The sequence below is a fragment of the Simochromis diagramma genome, unplaced genomic scaffold, assembly GCF_900408965.1.
Source record: "Simochromis diagramma unplaced genomic scaffold, fSimDia1.1 OVJJ01000483.1, whole genome shotgun sequence".
In the NCBI taxonomy this organism is placed as follows: domain Eukaryota; kingdom Metazoa; phylum Chordata; class Actinopteri; order Cichliformes; family Cichlidae; genus Simochromis; species Simochromis diagramma.
In genome coordinates this window covers 136,773-153,004 of record NW_024386835.1, presented here as the reverse complement: position 1 = coordinate 153,004, position 16,232 = coordinate 136,773, and the positions used below count along the sequence as shown (strand labels likewise).

At 37.8% G+C, this 16,232-nt stretch overlaps 1 protein-coding gene across 5 annotated transcripts; it reads left to right on the top strand.

Moving 5' to 3' along the window:
* The first annotated feature begins 980 nt into the window (after positions 1 to 980).
* LOC120731528 (cell wall integrity and stress response component 3-like) lies at positions 981 to 15,042 on the top strand. 5 transcript variants are annotated; one of them, XM_040028570.1, is made up of 18 exons: positions 981 to 2,548; positions 2,839 to 2,865; positions 3,499 to 3,813; positions 5,344 to 5,391; positions 5,484 to 5,546; positions 5,739 to 5,795; positions 6,977 to 7,024; positions 7,119 to 7,178; positions 9,139 to 9,201; positions 9,364 to 9,414; positions 9,509 to 9,568; positions 9,679 to 9,780; positions 10,047 to 10,065; positions 10,369 to 10,388; positions 10,497 to 10,537; positions 10,684 to 10,750; positions 14,090 to 14,130; positions 14,229 to 15,042. In XM_040028570.1, exons 1-18 carry the CDS (start codon positions 2,458 to 2,460, stop codon positions 14,319 to 14,321), a joined length of 1,266 nt encoding a protein of 421 aa, XP_039884504.1. In that variant the 5' UTR covers positions 981 to 2,457; the 3' UTR covers positions 14,322 to 15,042. The 5 variants fall into 5 exon arrangements, with proteins under 5 accessions (XP_039884504.1, XP_039884503.1, XP_039884501.1 ...); XM_040028569.1 differs by having other exon boundaries at positions 984 to 2,548; positions 9,506 to 9,568; positions 10,050 to 10,065; XM_040028567.1 differs by having other exon boundaries at positions 989 to 2,548; positions 9,506 to 9,568.
* Positions 15,043 to 16,232: the final 1,190 nt, after the last annotated feature.

Genomic DNA, 16,232 nt, shown 5'->3' with positions numbered 1-16,232 from the left:
CTATTCAGCGCAACAAACAAAAAATCCAAAAGAACAAAAAACTATCACAGAGACTACTGCTATTGTGGAAATGAATGACGAAATGCACCTAGAACATAATTATACAAACTTTGTATGTGTGTGTGTGTGTGTGTGTGTGTAAGTATTCGAGCACTTCTTCACTGATAGATGCTGGCAATGTTAGCTCTTACAACTAGAGCTCTTACAACCAGAGCAAAAATGTTTTACTGACTTACTGCTAATAACAAACTAAGGAATTTAAAAAGAAATTTAAAAATAAAAATTGGTAGAATCATTTGTGATAAAAGGACAAAATACCCTGCAAAGTTGAGGGACACAACTGATGATGTGTCCCGCTGATAAAGCTTCTGGGCTGCCTTTCCTCATAGTAGCCATCCCTTGAGACTTTCTCCGTTAGAAGCAATGCAATATCAGGAATTGTAACATCCAGTTCTATGATTGAATTTCAGCAAACTTGAGTTTGGGTTAACAATTTAAAGCTGTTCTGTAGCAATGGAGGTTGATTAATCCTTGAAAGCTGTGTCTTTCACCATCGAAGGGCACTCAGAAAATGGGGCAAACTCTGATTGGAAGAGGTCTGGAAGACCCAAAAGGCACAACTGAATCAAGTTTCTGAGAGTTAACAGCTTACGTGATACGGGGCTCACAGGAAAACAGCTTTAAGCACAGCTTAATAGTGATCGTAGTAAGCAGATCTCACTTTCAACTCTGAAGAGAAGGATTAGAGTTGCAGCAAGAAAGCCATTGCTCAGATGTGAGAATAAGACAAAAAGGCTTGCCTGGGCATGAAACACTGGCATTGGATACTGAAGACTGGAAGAAGGTATTTTGGACTAATGAATCAAAATGTGAAATCTTGGGTTTATCACGCAGGATCTTTGTGCGCCTTTGAAAAGGCGAAAGGGTGGTTCCAGTGTGTGACATCAACTATCAAACATGGAGGAGGAAGTGTGATAATCTGGGGCTGTGTTGCTGGATCCAGGGTCAGTGACTTGTACAGAGTGAGAGGCACCCTGAACTAAAATAGCTACCCCAGCATTCTGCAATACCCTCTGGTATGCATCTAGTTGGTCGGGGGTTCAAACTACAGCAAGATAATGGCCCAATACACAAATCCAAGCTATGCCAGAACCACCTCAGGAAAAAAGAACAAGATGGTAAGCTTGAAAACATGGAGTGGCCAGCACAGTCTCCAGACTTAAACCCCATTGAGCTGGTTTCAGTTGAACCAGACAGAAGAGTGAAAGCAAAGCAACCTACAACCTGTTATCAAGCTGGAGGGTAACAGCTGTCTCTGAAAACGAGCACTTTTGCAAATATGTGATGTCTTGATAAATCAAGCAAATATCTGAAGTCTACACAGCTGCATTCTCGCTGAAAATAACTTAAAAGTTTATTTTGTGACCCAGAAAGAGTAATATTTAAAAGTTTTTAGCTGTGCTTCTTCACCATTGCCACGCTTGAGTTTTGGACGAAATGCATTCTGGGATATATGGCTGTCCCAAGTACACACAAGTCACCAACGATGCATGCTTGATAAAAGTGGAAGAGTGAGACCACATCTGGGAATTTTTCACGTTCTCAGTTTGATGCGTACTTGAATTGGCACAGTATCAGATTCTACAAGAATCTATACTAGATTCTTTTTTGGCTTTTTGCCACAATTAGATAGTAACAATGAAATGACAGAAATTTTGGGAGAGTGAGGGGAGACATGCGATAATTGGCCTACAGTAGATGAGGAAGTACATCAGGTCATATTTATACAAGAACAGAATAAAATTTAGATTTGTTTAATTCATATTGCACCAAATCATAATTTTAAGCTGTGGTTCTCTTACTTGCAGGTGCTCAAAAATAAAGCAGGGAGGAGATTGAACATGAAGACATAAGTGTGGCACGATATAAATAAAATTAAGCTGAATTATTTTCAGTCACTCAAATCACCTTTCTTCATCATTGTGATGCTCAAGCTGAACTTATGCAGGTCGTCTTGATCACGTCTACATGCCTAAATGAACTGAGTTGCTTCATTTGATTAGTTAATTAGATGTTTGCATTAACAAGCGGTTGAATAGTTGTACCTAATGTAATGGCTATTTAGTGCATAAAAACAAACAAAGAAAAAATCCAAAAGACAAAAAAGTAGCAGCACAGAGACTATGAACCTTGAAAGCTGTTGTGGAAATGAATGCAGAATTAAAAAACAACATAATTATACTAAGCTTGTGTGCGTGCATGTTTTCACCCACAGACAGCCACAGCAACAGAAATGGTGTAAAACATGCTCTCCTTTTCTTTATTTCCTGTGGTTTTAGCTCAGGCTAACATCTATAGGCACTTTCAAAAGCCTGTTCACTGTGTAGCTTGTGGTCTTTATGTGGGAGTTTCAGCAGTGTTACTTCCTGTGGTTTTACTCTGTGTAAGTTCTGCAAAATGATTGATCGAGTGTATCAGTCAGACTTCTGGACAGCTGTAGTTTTCAGCTTCATCATGTCTGGACTCCTGTTATTTGTCATCTTCGTGAGTAAGTTAAACATCCTGGAAGTTTTTGCATTTTATGTAGCAGTAATTTTTGATGGCTGGTTTTGTGTTGAGTGTTTGTGCAGTGTGTGTGTGTTTGTTTTGTTTATTTGTATTTTTATTTGTATTGAGAAAATTCAGCATGGAGACCAAGACAAATTTCCTTGTGTTAAATTAAATTGATCTTGACTTCTATCTGGACTCTGATACAATAAAAAAAGTGTCTACATTTTACTGATATTTTTTTTTTTAATTATTAATATTTATATTTAGTTTGTCATTTTTTTCTGACAGTTTCCTCACCTGAGCTTCAAGGACAAGGTCAGTCCACAATTTACTATTTTAATTTCAAGTTGTTCTTTTAGGATTTAACATGTTTTTCTTCTAATGAGTTGCTCTTTACTGAAATCATAATTTCTCACTGTCATATTTAACAATTAGATTTTTGATAAAACGCCTCTTTACCTCTTATTGTTTAGCGTGTCTTGGACCAATGCAACAGTGATCTCAGAGACAGACTCAGTCACTGTCAGCTACCATCATCTGCTTCAATATGTTTAGGTTATTTTATACTGGGGAGCAAGAAACTATCAAAGGTTTCTCACGTTTACAGACACAGACAGGAACTGAACTGCTGTTAGTGTCACATCAGAGGTCACCCTCTGAGGGCAAAGTGAGATGTTTTTACGCTGTGCAGTATGCAGATGTGAATTCTCCCTCTTCACACAGTAACACAATCTTTGTCAGCGTACGAAGTGACAGAAAGTTTCTCATTTCAGTTTAGATTAAACTCTCCTAACATTACACATGTATGTTAATGTAAATTATAAAACATGATGACTGAGCGTTACAGTAGGACTTCTGTGAATGTCAACACTGTTTTTATTATTGCACTGTTGAAACATGACGAGTATGTGACTGATACTTAATGATGATACATTGATCTTCATGCAGGTCAAAAACCAGAGATGAGCGTTCAGCCTTTTGATGGGGAACATGTTCTCATCACATGCTCTCTGCCTGGATCTGTGAAAAATGATACAAGATGTAATCTGTACTTTGGAGAAGCAAGTCGTCCAGTCCTAAATCAAACTGTCTCAAAGGAAAGCAGCAGAAAAAGCAAACAGAGGTTCTGCCAGTTTTATGTCCCAGTTGCTGATTTTTTGAAGCATCTACTTCTTGTTCAACAAAAGGATGCCAGCTGTGATTACAGTTTGGAAAGTGAACCCAACTCTTTGTCACCTCGCAGTGATCGATACAGCTTGACACGTAAGTTAAAGAGAAACATAACATAACCTGTTTTAGTGTTTATGATACTACTTTTGAAATTAATAAAACATTAATTAAATAAACTGCTACCGAATGTTGAAGTTGACATAACTTTACAAAGTGTGCCTTAGTCGCTGTATAATTATTCCATCTTTTCTTGTAGTTGATCTGATTAATTTGACTGAATTCTGTTCAGTTTATTGAATTTCAGCCTGTTTGTCCATTAAAATTCAAAATTAATAGAACTAAGAGTGCAGCTGTGCCAGAAGATGTGAATAAAGTCACAGTTCAGCTATGGTTAAACTCTTAGTAAGCCTTTTTGTAAGAGTTGTAAATATTAACAGTGTTGAGCATTGAGCCCAGCATGTGCTAGTGGTGAGCAAGGCTGCAGCTGAGGTTGACATGAAATCATTAATAATGTACTTGGTCACAACCCTCTGATCTCCTACACAGATCTCATCTGTTTTTAATATTCAACCATTGTTGTCATTTCCCAAGAAGTGGTAGTTTACAAAGACATGCAGTGGTGTAAAAACCTTCCTGTTTTCCTATTTTTCAAACAAATGTAAATATTAGACAAAGAAAACACAAGTAGTCACAAAATGCAGTTTCTAAATGAATGTGTGTTTACTATTAAAGACTGCTGTGTATTTTTGTTAATTTCCTGTTTTATAGGTGTTATATGAAAACCTCATCTCTGCAGTCACTTAGTGTTTACTCTGGCTCTGAAAAAGATCCTGAATTTCAGGATTTCAATTAATGTCTGTGAAGGTTCTCAGTCATCCAGGTCATCGCATTCAAAGGAGCTTGCAAAGAAAAGCGTCTGGACTTCTTTAAGTTGCTTGAAGACGTTTCACCTCTCATCCGAGAAGCTTCTTCAGTTCTAAGGTCAAATGGTGGAGAGTCCCAGATTTAAACCTAGTGGGGAGTCCCACTAGGTTTAAATCTGGGACTACAAACATTTCGATTAATGTTTGTAGTTCAGTTTAACAAACATGACAGTTCTGTCTGAACAGAGAACTCAAACTGTCCGGAGGGGGAAAGGAGAAAATGCAGTTAAGCGACCTGTAGAAACGGAGCAAAGGAGTTACGAGAGACTGCACAAGGAATAAGTTAGAGAGCTTACTTGCCACACATTTACTAGAGGCTTGGGCGAGGTACTTAAGGCTGGACATTGAAGTGGGGACGACGTGGACCCCAGGCAGCGCAGGTGAGCAGGGAGGTAGCTTGGAGAGTTAGCCAGGATAACTCCAGACTGAGAATGGCTGGGCAGTGAAGCAGAAGAGATGATGATCCGTGAATGTCGTGCAAATCAAAGTAGTACATAGAAGCAGGTTGATGATTTACCACTTAAGGCCGAGACAACAATCCGACACCCGAGAGCTGTCACGCTGCTCCTTAAATACCCGGCAGATGACTCCCAATGCACCACAGGCAAAGACAAGAAAACCAACCAACAAAATCACCCATCAAAACATAGACACATTCATTTTTATACACATAAACACTTTTTTTTTTTTTAATTTTTAGATATTTTGGCAAAAGAATGCACAATGTCACCATGTACCATGACCACAGGTAAGACAGACTATACATCTAAGTAACATACAGAACATTGTGAATGTTTTCTTTAGATTAAAAACAAACAAACCTTTTATGTATTTATGCAGCACAACTGAGTCTCAGCAATCCCAGTGCTTCCAATAATACCACTCCTGTAACCCCACCATCAGGTAACTAAATTACTGATGTGGTATGTGTGACAGTAATTAATCAGAAATAGAAAAGTCCGTTAATCTGAGTCCCTACAATCAGTGTGACCTAAGAGCATGGCATGAGTAGAGATGATAATGTGTGATTTTGTTATGAGTGCATGAAAAATGCAAAAACACGATTTTTTTTTTAATGTTTCTGTTTCACTTCAGAAGTTCCAAAACTTCAAAAGCCTGAATCAAACCATACCTCAAACAAGAAAACATCAGGTAAGTAAAAACAATTCAATCATTTTAAAGTGCATAATATTTTCATTATTAATAGTTTTAACCAGATTTTTTCTATGTACCATGATACAGCAGCTGTGTGTACTTTGTGCATTCATTAAATTCTCACCATGTTAACATATTAAGTTAATTCAGCTCCCAGTGTGTTCATCTGAGTTAAGCATATTAGAAAAAGAAAGTCATCATCAGTTGAACTCCACAACAAGGACACATCCTTGCAATCAGTATATAAAACACTATGTCGCCATTTTAATTCTGATATATCTGGAGAGGATTCATCATTAAATCTGTTTGTAAATAAATACAAAACTACTGTTTTTCATCCTCACTTTTATAGAGTATTTTTTGATTTCTGAAATAAAAATGCTGAATAAGATTAACAGAAAAGCACTGCTTTAATTTTCCAGAGTAAAACCATTAATAACTTGATAAATGAAAAATATCAGCCTTCACTGAGAGATGTTGGCTCTTACAGCCATAACAGAAATACTTTACTTTTCTACTGATAATAAGAGATAAGCAACAGTAACTGCTTTACATATAAAACAACAACAACAAGAACAAAAAACCCCAAAAATACACATCAGTTTTCAGTGTCAAATGTTTCCTGTGCAAAGAAACTGCTCACTGTCCCCAGAGTCACAGTTAGAGAGATTATTTTGAGCTGATAATAAATCCACAGTGTCCACTGGCTCTGTCCTTTCTTTGACCACTGAATGATAATAAAAGGTCTCATCTTAGATACCTTTTATTAATAGAATAACAATAATACCATGATTCCAATAATTTCTCTTCTTTGGTTAATAATTAACTCTGTCCATGTGACCGTAAGTGCAACACCACAGGCACCAAGCACCAGAGAAATACAAAGATGAGAACGATAAATATTTAACAGACATATAAAACATTTTCAGTAAAGACTCAGAGTTAAGGTGGAGGTAAAAACTAATTTTATATTTTAAAACAGGTCCCCAAATATTTCAGTTTGAAACAAAGTGGGGGATTGACTGATTAACTTATTTTGCATTTAGGGTGGAAATGCTGCAGTACTGTGATAGTAAATTTGTTTTTAGTTCCAAAATTGCTTCTTTTAAAATGACTGTGTGAAAGGAAAAAACTTGTCATGTTGATTTATTTGTCTTCTTTTACTCTGCTGTGAAAAGCAGAATCAAGAGCGACCACCACAAAGTCAACATCTACCACAGCCACAGGTAGGACAAAGAGTACATTTAAATATCAATCCAGATCACTTCTTTTTTTCACACCACTTAAAATGATCTTAAACATGTTTGTGGATTTATGCAGCAAAACCGCAGCAAAATACTTCCACCTCTACCACTTCTGTGAACTCACCGTCTAAGTCAGGTAACCGATGTGTTTTGTGTGACAATTGTTGATAGCACATTTAAATAGTTAGCGTCAGCCTTACAGTTAGTGCCACCTCTGTAGTCAAAACATGTGACGAATTTTGAGTGGTAAGATTGTTAGGTATGCATCAAAAATTCAGACATCAGCATAAACATTTGCTAAAATGTGCTTCTGAGCAGCTGAGCCATTAATTTAGCAATGGTTTTTTTTCATCATAAATTTGTAACTTCCTGCAGGTAAAGAAAGAGCCTGTTCGTGTAAAAGTAGAGGAACTAAGTAGAGTGACAACAGTTTTTTTCTTTTTATGGCTAAAATTACAAAATATTTACTGAAGTAATTCTGTCCTCAGAGTTAGCATCAGTTTTCCAGTTAGATGCACAGTGAACGTGCTCACACAGTCAGGCACAGAAGTTACATTAACTTGATTTCTATTATAATTACGACTGTCTACTGTCTGGTCTCTACTGTTATTTTGTTCCCCTGAGGTACGGGGATTTCTAAAACTGAAATAACACAGGGAAAATAAAGAAACCAACACATTTTTATCAGAGCAAAGCCTACATGATTTCTCTTATCTGTATAACAAAAGTTGTAATCATTAAATTCTCTTAGCTTAATTATTGTTCCTGTGACTGCTGACCAAGAAAACTAGAAGTACTGTTTTGAGTGTAACAACAAAAATAACCACCAGAGGGACACAAAAACAAGAACTATTCAGCATCTCCAGACATTTGCACTCATATTATGTCCAGAGATGGGCAGTAACGCGTTACTGTAATCTGATTACTTTTTTCAAGTAACTAGTAAAGTAAGGGATTACTATTGCAAAAACGGTAATTAGATTACCGTTACTTTCCCGTAGGAACGCTGCGTTACTGCGTTACTAAAACCATGATTTTTTTGCGAGAATGTCTCATGACAGTGACGTAAGCGAGTGCGCCGTTAGTGACAACAGCTGTGTGCAGATCAACAATGGATAACATATCGATTGTGGGAGAGAGTGTGCAGCGTTTAAAGCGTGGAAGTACTGACCTTACTTTGAGTTTGATTCCATAAAAAGTGACAAAAACATTAGCATCCGTTGTGCGTGGGAAGAAAACTTCTTTTTACAGCGAAAAAACCCCTAAACTTCCAAGCAAGCACTGAGTAGCTATGACGTAATGGGAAACTCACAGAGAAACTCGCGGATTCTTCAACTGACCGCGGCACACCTGCACCAGCGTAAACCTCCGCCTACGCCGGTCCTGCTTTACAGGTGAAAATAGAGCAACAGGACCGCTAGTCTTTGACTTTATTTATTTTCTGCTGTGTTTTACTTGCATCTATTTGAAAGAGTGAGTGTAAACACACAAAAAATATTTTATTTTATGTGCTGGAATGTGCAGAAAATAGGTTTAAATGTTAAACTAATTTCTTCAAGTCAGAGAATGTTGCATATAATTAAATTTTTGCTTGATGCATAAAGTTAAAAGGTTAAAACTAATAAAACAAGTTTTAAAAAGAGACTTTTCCATTTGATTACATTTTGTATGATGGATTATGCAGAAAAAGTAGAATTGGGCTGAAAGATCTATCGCTTTATCACCTCTTCAGGTTGTAAATCGTGTTTTTAAAAAGTAACTAAGTAACTAAGTAATTAATTACTTTTGAAAATAAGTAATCAGTAAAGTAACGGGATTACTTTTTTGGGGGAAGTAATCAGTAATTAGTTACTGATGACTTTTTTCAAGTAACTTGACCAACACTGATTATGTCTGCACTAAATTTACAACAATAAACAAAAAATTAGAATTTGGAACAAAGCAGTGGATCAACTGATTAACTAACAATACTGCTGGGAAAGAAGTAGTCATTAATGTGATAATACTTTTGATTATTAGTTCAAAATGACTTGATAACTCAATCACATGTCAAGTCTATAAAAAAAGTCTTTAACATTTTTTGTGTATTTATGCAGCAGAATCAAGTCTCATGACACCCAGGGCTTCCATTTCTACCAGTACTGTGGACGTATCGTCAGGTAACTAAATTACTGAGGTTTTATGCATTGTAGCATTATTTAATCAGAATTTATTGATTTTTCTTTATTAATGCAATCCTCCTCAAAGCAGAGACATAGACCTTTGGTGTAATATATTGTTTTGTTTAGTTTTTAAATATGCTTTTATTCTAAACATTGTAGAAGAAGTTTCAAGAAAAACAAACACAAAATCATCATTTACCTTGACCACAGGTACGACATACAATTCATGTGAATATTAACTCTGATCATCACACATCACTTCTTAAATCTTAGATCTTAAACATTTCTGGTGCTTTTACAGCAGAATCGAGTCTCAGCAGTTTCAGTGCTTCCACTTCTCCCACTTCTGTCATCTCACCATCAGGTAATTAAATTACTGATGTTTTATTTGTGACAGTAGTTAATAAGAAATCCGAGCAGACATTAATCTCTTTTTCAGTTAGAGATAAGATGTGTTTGTGGTTTCCTAAACAGGAATGTGGACACTGACTGTTGTGTTGGTCGTCGTTGGTTCTGGTGTAACTGTGGGTGCCATCTTATTGGTACTGGCAGTTTTCAGATCTAAAAGAAGAACTGGTGAGATCTCAATCAGTTATTATGTAAAATCATGCAGATGTATATGATAGTTAGAGTGTAATATTAACATTTCACACTCAGTGGATTAATACAGACTACAGTGTCTTCTTCTTAAAAGCAGTTTTGTAGTCAGATTTGTTGTTAAAGGCTGTTCTGTTTCACAGACGTCTCACTGAATCAGAGCTTGTCAGTTTGTAATTAACGGCTGTAAAGCTGATCTGACCCCAGCAGACTAACTGTCACTTCTTTATTGCTGTTTATTCCAGAAGGATATTCTCTAAAGAGGCAAGAAACCTGTTTTCAGCAAGTATTTTTTTGTTATCACTTGTATAGACAGAAGTTAAACTTACTGACTTTAGATTTTCTTATTCTGCAACTAAACAGAATTATTGGAAGAGTTGTGGATTAAATGCTTTGCTCAGGGGCAGCGGGGCACTTCAGGGCAGAAAGTCCATTCACTTTCCTGTATCAAAAAACAGCCTTTAAAGTAGTAACCAAACAGAGTAATACGATTGGTCTATGGAGAATATTCAGCATTTATATGATTTTTGTTTAATTTTTAAATTAATTTTCCTTTTTTATGTTTAGGACAAGAACCAGCATCCAAGGTACTGAATTCATTCAGTTGCAGCATCAATGTGTTGTTGATTTATACAATATTAGGACAGTACTTATACACTTGTTAACTGAGCTTTATGATTTACCTACTGCTGCAGATGACTTTGTGTGCATGACAAATATTGACCCTGGAAGAATGGTAAATAAACTAAAATGTTTGTCAAATTCTACACTAATATAACAAAACATTCAAAAATTGAAATGCAAGAGGTTTAAGGGTAGGTTAACTTTAATGTATTATTAATGGATTTTCTCATTTAATGTCCTCTTTCCTGCTGCATAAAGTTACCTGAAGGTGATGATGGAGCCTACAGTGTGATCACTTCAATACCTGATGCCAGCTGTGCTACCGGTGAGCTGTTTTTATTTATTTATTTTTATTTTCCTTTTTGTTTTACACCTACTTAAACACTGTAGTGCAGGGTGGAAGACAAATTTCAATATTGTAATTATATTATTATACCACAGCTGTGGGAACATGTTTTATGTGGGGGCAGGGGGTTTTGAAAGGATGACATGTGTGAAAACTGGGGGTACCTCAACAGCAATATGAAAATAGATATTTATTAGGGGTGCAACGATACACAAAATTCACGGTTCGGTTCGGTTCGGTTCGGTTCGATACTTTGGTGTCACGGTTCGATATTTTTTCGATACAAAAAAAATTTTCATGCCTTTTTAATTTGTCATTTATTAAAATTATAAATATATATTTTAACTCAAAAGTACAGTTTTTAAATTTAATGTTGCTGAAACAACAAAGGGATAAAATAATAAATCTATCTGATGGAGAAATCACTCATCTTTAGAAAAGAGAGTTTATTACAGAGAAATGGCTCTTTCCAAAATAAAAGCTATACTATACGCTTCTTCTGGGCTATATTCTCAGCAGCATATTAAACAAATCAGGTCCCCATAAGGAGGATCATGTGCTAACGGCTGTCTAAATGACTCGGGTAAAGTTTGTAGCATGCGTGCTTGTTGTTTTTGTCTGCTTCCACTTGTCTTTGCACTAGGATGATGTCGGCGTAAATGTGCAGTCATATTCGTTGTGTTCCCACTAGTGCTGTCAGTGTTAATCTCGTTGAAATGACGTTAACGCCACAACACGGCAAATCTCCGTTAATGAGCTACCGCGGATCACCCCGTGCGTGGGGCTGGAAGGCCAACACGTTAACGAGCTAACTGCGCTAACACACTAGTTCCCACCAGGGCTGGACTGGCCATCGGGCATACTGGGCATTTGCCCGGTGGGCCACTCGTGATTTTTCGTTTTTATGGGCCGATGGGGTTTTATTTCTTTCTTTTTTTTAACGATATAAATGAATGGTGGTGGATTGGCCAGTTGGTCATGATCGACTCTGGGCTTGACCAGTTACAGCAGAGGAGGTCGAAATTTAAAGTTGAGGTGAAAAGGAACACGATTTCATCACTACTTCAGCTAGAAAATTGCTAATTCAGTCATGAAACTGATCAATGATCAGCTGATCGGCTTTTCTCTCCAGAAAGAGGGAACCAGCAGATGTCGCGCTAAACAACAGCAGCACGTTTAAGCTTGATCAGCTGTCGGTAGGATTTATTTAATGTTAATTTCAAGTATCAGCTAATGTTCGTTGGAGCCACAGCTGTAAAGCTGCTGGTCATGATATCGGTTTGGATATGTGGTAAGAGGGAAACATGAAGATGAAACCAGGAGATGTTCTTACTGAATCATCAGAGCTGAACAGGTGATGGAGAAACAGGTTTACATTTTAGGTGACATGAATGAGTTGAAGGGAAGTTGAAGGGAAGAAACGAACTGTTTCTGAGAGACAAATAACACCAGGATCCATACTTTTCTTTCTTATTCTCATTTAAAATGTCTAGCTTTTAATAAATATTTATCTGAATCTTACAACCAAAGTTTTCATCTGATGTAAAATGTATAGAAATACATTATTGTATTCAGTAAATATTAAGTCTAGTATATACCCTAGTAAGTTATAGTATTCTTTCCTTTGGGAAGGTACCATCTGTGAAGTCTGCAATTCTGTTGAAGAAAGATGTTGAATCTATTTGATTACAGGAGAAAAATAATAGATTTCTGTGCATTTGTTTGATATGTGCATTAAATTAAAATCAGTTTTGTCAATTAAGTATCTCGAAACAGAGGGTGGGGGAGTGATTCCCTTTTTTTTTCTGCTGGGAGTTGGCAACCCTATTAGTTAGGTATATGTAATTATAAATTAAGTTGTTTTATATTTTTGCTAAAGACCGTTTAGAATACCAGAATAGGGAGGGTGGTGTAGGTTTAAGTTTATTATAAAGGCTTTATGGCTTTTCCTATAATACCATGGTGGGCCGGTCACTAGTCAAAATGCCCGGGCTGATTTTTTGTCCCAGTCCAGCCCTGGTTCCCACCCATGTAATTGAGCATTGCGTGGCACATCCGACATACTGTTTTACTTTAGTCCATGACGCGCTTACCTTCAGGGTCATACTTCACATGAAAACCAAAATAGTTCCAAACGCCACATCTGAATGAGGGTGGGGGAGGTTCAATTTGCCATGTTGCAACCAGAGCTTAATTTCTGTCTTGCTAGCTTGCCCTGAACTCAGTGAATCTGCGTTCGACTACTCCGCCTAGGCTGCACTGTCGAGCGCAGATCCACTGAGCTCTCAACACAGACAGCATCGTCAGAAGAAAAGTTGATAAAATAAATTAAAAATTTTGTATTGTTCGATACATATGCGTACCGAACCGAAAGCACTGTATCGAACGGTTCAATATCGATACGAGTATCGTTGCACCTCTAATATTTATATAAATGTTGTAAATTGTACATTGTTATGCATGTTTGATGAAACGTGTTTGAAAAGTAGTTCAATATGGCAGCACTTTATCTGCAAAGACCTTGTAACATAACACACAACTACACAGTTTTTAATTATATTTGTGGACATCCACCATCCACCAGGGGGTGCTGCAGGACCCTCAGTGTCCCTAATCCCTGCAGTCCCTACTGCTATATAGAGAATGTACAATATGGTAAATGGCCTGTATTTATATAGCGCTTTTACTAGTCCCTAAGGACCCCAAAGCGCTTTACACATCCAGTCATCCACCCATTCACACACTGGTGATGGCAAGCTACATTGTAGCCACAGCCACCCTGGGGCGCACTGACAGAGGCGAGGCTGCCGGACACTGGCGCCACCGGGCCCTCTGACCACCACCAGTAGGCAACAGGGTGAAGTGTCTTGAGACCGAGACAATGACAAGGACACAACGACCGAGACTGTCCGAGCCGGGGCTCGAACCAGCAACCTTCCGGTTACAAGGCGAACTCCCAACTCTTCCTCAGTTTATCTGCAGGTTTAGTTGTTTAGTTGCTGTGTTTCTTTCAAAGTATGACAAAGTGAATACTATATCGTTTAAAGAGTTGCACCAATGAAAAAGCAAATCTTTCAGTTACATTGTTGCTTTTATCTGTTGCATGAAAAACACCAACAAAAGATCCCAATGTTTCAGGTCCTCTTAAAGAAAAAAAAAATAGGAACAGTAACATGTGGTGTATGCCCTTCAGTACATGGGGAAGTACACCAGGTCATATTTGTGCAGGAACAGAACAAAACTGTATTACTTCAGTTCTTCTTGCACTTTGTATCTGTCTAAAACAGCAGTTTTAGTTTGAGATTCTCTTAATTGCAGGTGCTGAGAAACTGAATAAACAAGAAAGGAAAGAGCAAGATGTAAGTGAGACAAAGGTTCAGTAATTAAGATGTTTGTTATTTGGCTTTGAAGATGCGAGACGTAAATGACTCACACAGCTGTGTTCTTTCTTTTCTAGTTTGATATTTATCATCCCTACGCCACCATCGCTGAGAAACCAGCTGCACCAGTCTCACAGGACATGACCTACAGCATGCTGCAGGCACATTGATGATGCTTATTATTTTATTTTCAGTAATGGAACCAAATGCCCACTGTCACTCTGTCAGTACTGGAAATGTTTTTTGTCCCTTGAACAAACTGTATTCTGCAGAAGCTGCAAGTTAAGATTGAAACCGTGTTTTTGTTCTAATCAATGTTAGCACAACATTTTGTAATTGGATATATTCTGCCTAGTTAATGTCAAATTGCTATCTGTGTTTGGCTCAAAATTTTTGCACAGCATTTTTCCTGAAACTATTTTTTTTGCATATAGTGTATCCAAGTAATGACGCTTTCCCACTTTTGTATTTTATTCTATTACATATTTGTTAGACACTAGCAGGAGGCTGCTTTTGCATCTGGGTTAGGAACATTAGGGGTTACATTTTTGTTTTTGTTGCTTTTGCTTTAACCAGAGCTGAGGGCCTAAAGTGGCCGTAGCTGGGCTGTAACGGTGGAGACTTTCTCTTCAGTGGTTAGTGGTTGTCAGTGCAGCCCTGGTTTGAACTGCACTGTAGTAACAGTGTGTGTAAAACTGAGATGTACATTCGAGGTAAAGTAATTCCCTGGACCTCTGCTTACAGGAAAACCACAACACCAAACTGGGATTCAAACATGTGTGAATATTTTTAAAATGAATATTAGAAAAAATAACTTCTTAAGGTCTTAATCAAGTATAACTGTGTGTTATTTGTACTGGTTTGAAATAAATATTCTCTTGGTTAAATTCCCATGATGGTGTCTGTGGTGTTTCGACAGAAGAACGGAGACGGCTTGGTTTGTAATGGAACGTATATATTCAGCAGTAGTTCGCCATTTTACATCTCACCATACACTTCACTTCTTCTCTCCTTCCATCATTCTTAGTCACAGAGCCCCCTACTGGTAACTGAGTATATGTTCATATTCAGTCCCCTCTTGTAAAGCAACCCTTCACCATCTTAGCAGTGTATGTAAACATAACATCTCTCCTCGTTCTCACAGAATTCTACTACCTCAGTATTACTATTTAGCATGGTAACATTACTATTTGCACAGAACATTATCAGTAGTAAACTTTGCAACCAGACAGCATTTTCAATACCTATTTCACTTATAACATTACTGGGTGTTTGAACTATACCTGTGATCTTAACATACCCATCTTGTTATGGTGCCTAAATCGTCCTTTATAATGAATACTTGTACAGTTAAGGTTACTGTAGTAACTTAACAACCTTAAGCCACACACTTCACAAATAAATCACAGTAAACCACAGTAAATCAATCATCTATTATACTTGGACCTCAGAACTAGTAGTATGGAACCTAACATTAGCATCCAACAGCTCAAGCGTGTTATTTTCCCACTTTTTCTAAACTCATTTCATTACATAATCCTTGGTCCAAGCTGGTAACTGTCTCGGTCTGTTAGGAACAGAAGGTCTTTTAGGAGTTTCTCTTGTGTTATTTTCAACCTCGTCACCAGCCTGCAACGGCTCAGCATTCTCTGCGCGGCAGAGTGAGAGACGGGCTGCATTCCATCTCTTTCCATCACTCAAGATGAAGGTGCTCAGTCCAGTCTGTTGCTGCACTGACAGTGGATCAGTGAACTGTCTCTCTCCCTTCCCCACTCGGAAAGGTTTACGTATCCGCACCCTGTCACCGACCACAAGCTGGGGAGGTTTTGCCCCCCTCTTAGCATCAGTGTAGCGTTTACTCTTACGTTGCTGGTAAGAGACTCTGGCCCTGCATTGGTCATACTGTCCTGTGTCTTTGGGAAACGGCAGGACATTTAGCTTTGTTCTCATGGGTCTCCCTCTGAGAATCTGGAACGGAGCTGCTCCAGTCGTTGCATGAGCTGTAGCACGGTAATTCTGTAGCATCTCTGTCACGGCGGGCTTCCACAGCTTCTGGGACACCTGTGCAGCCTGAACACAGT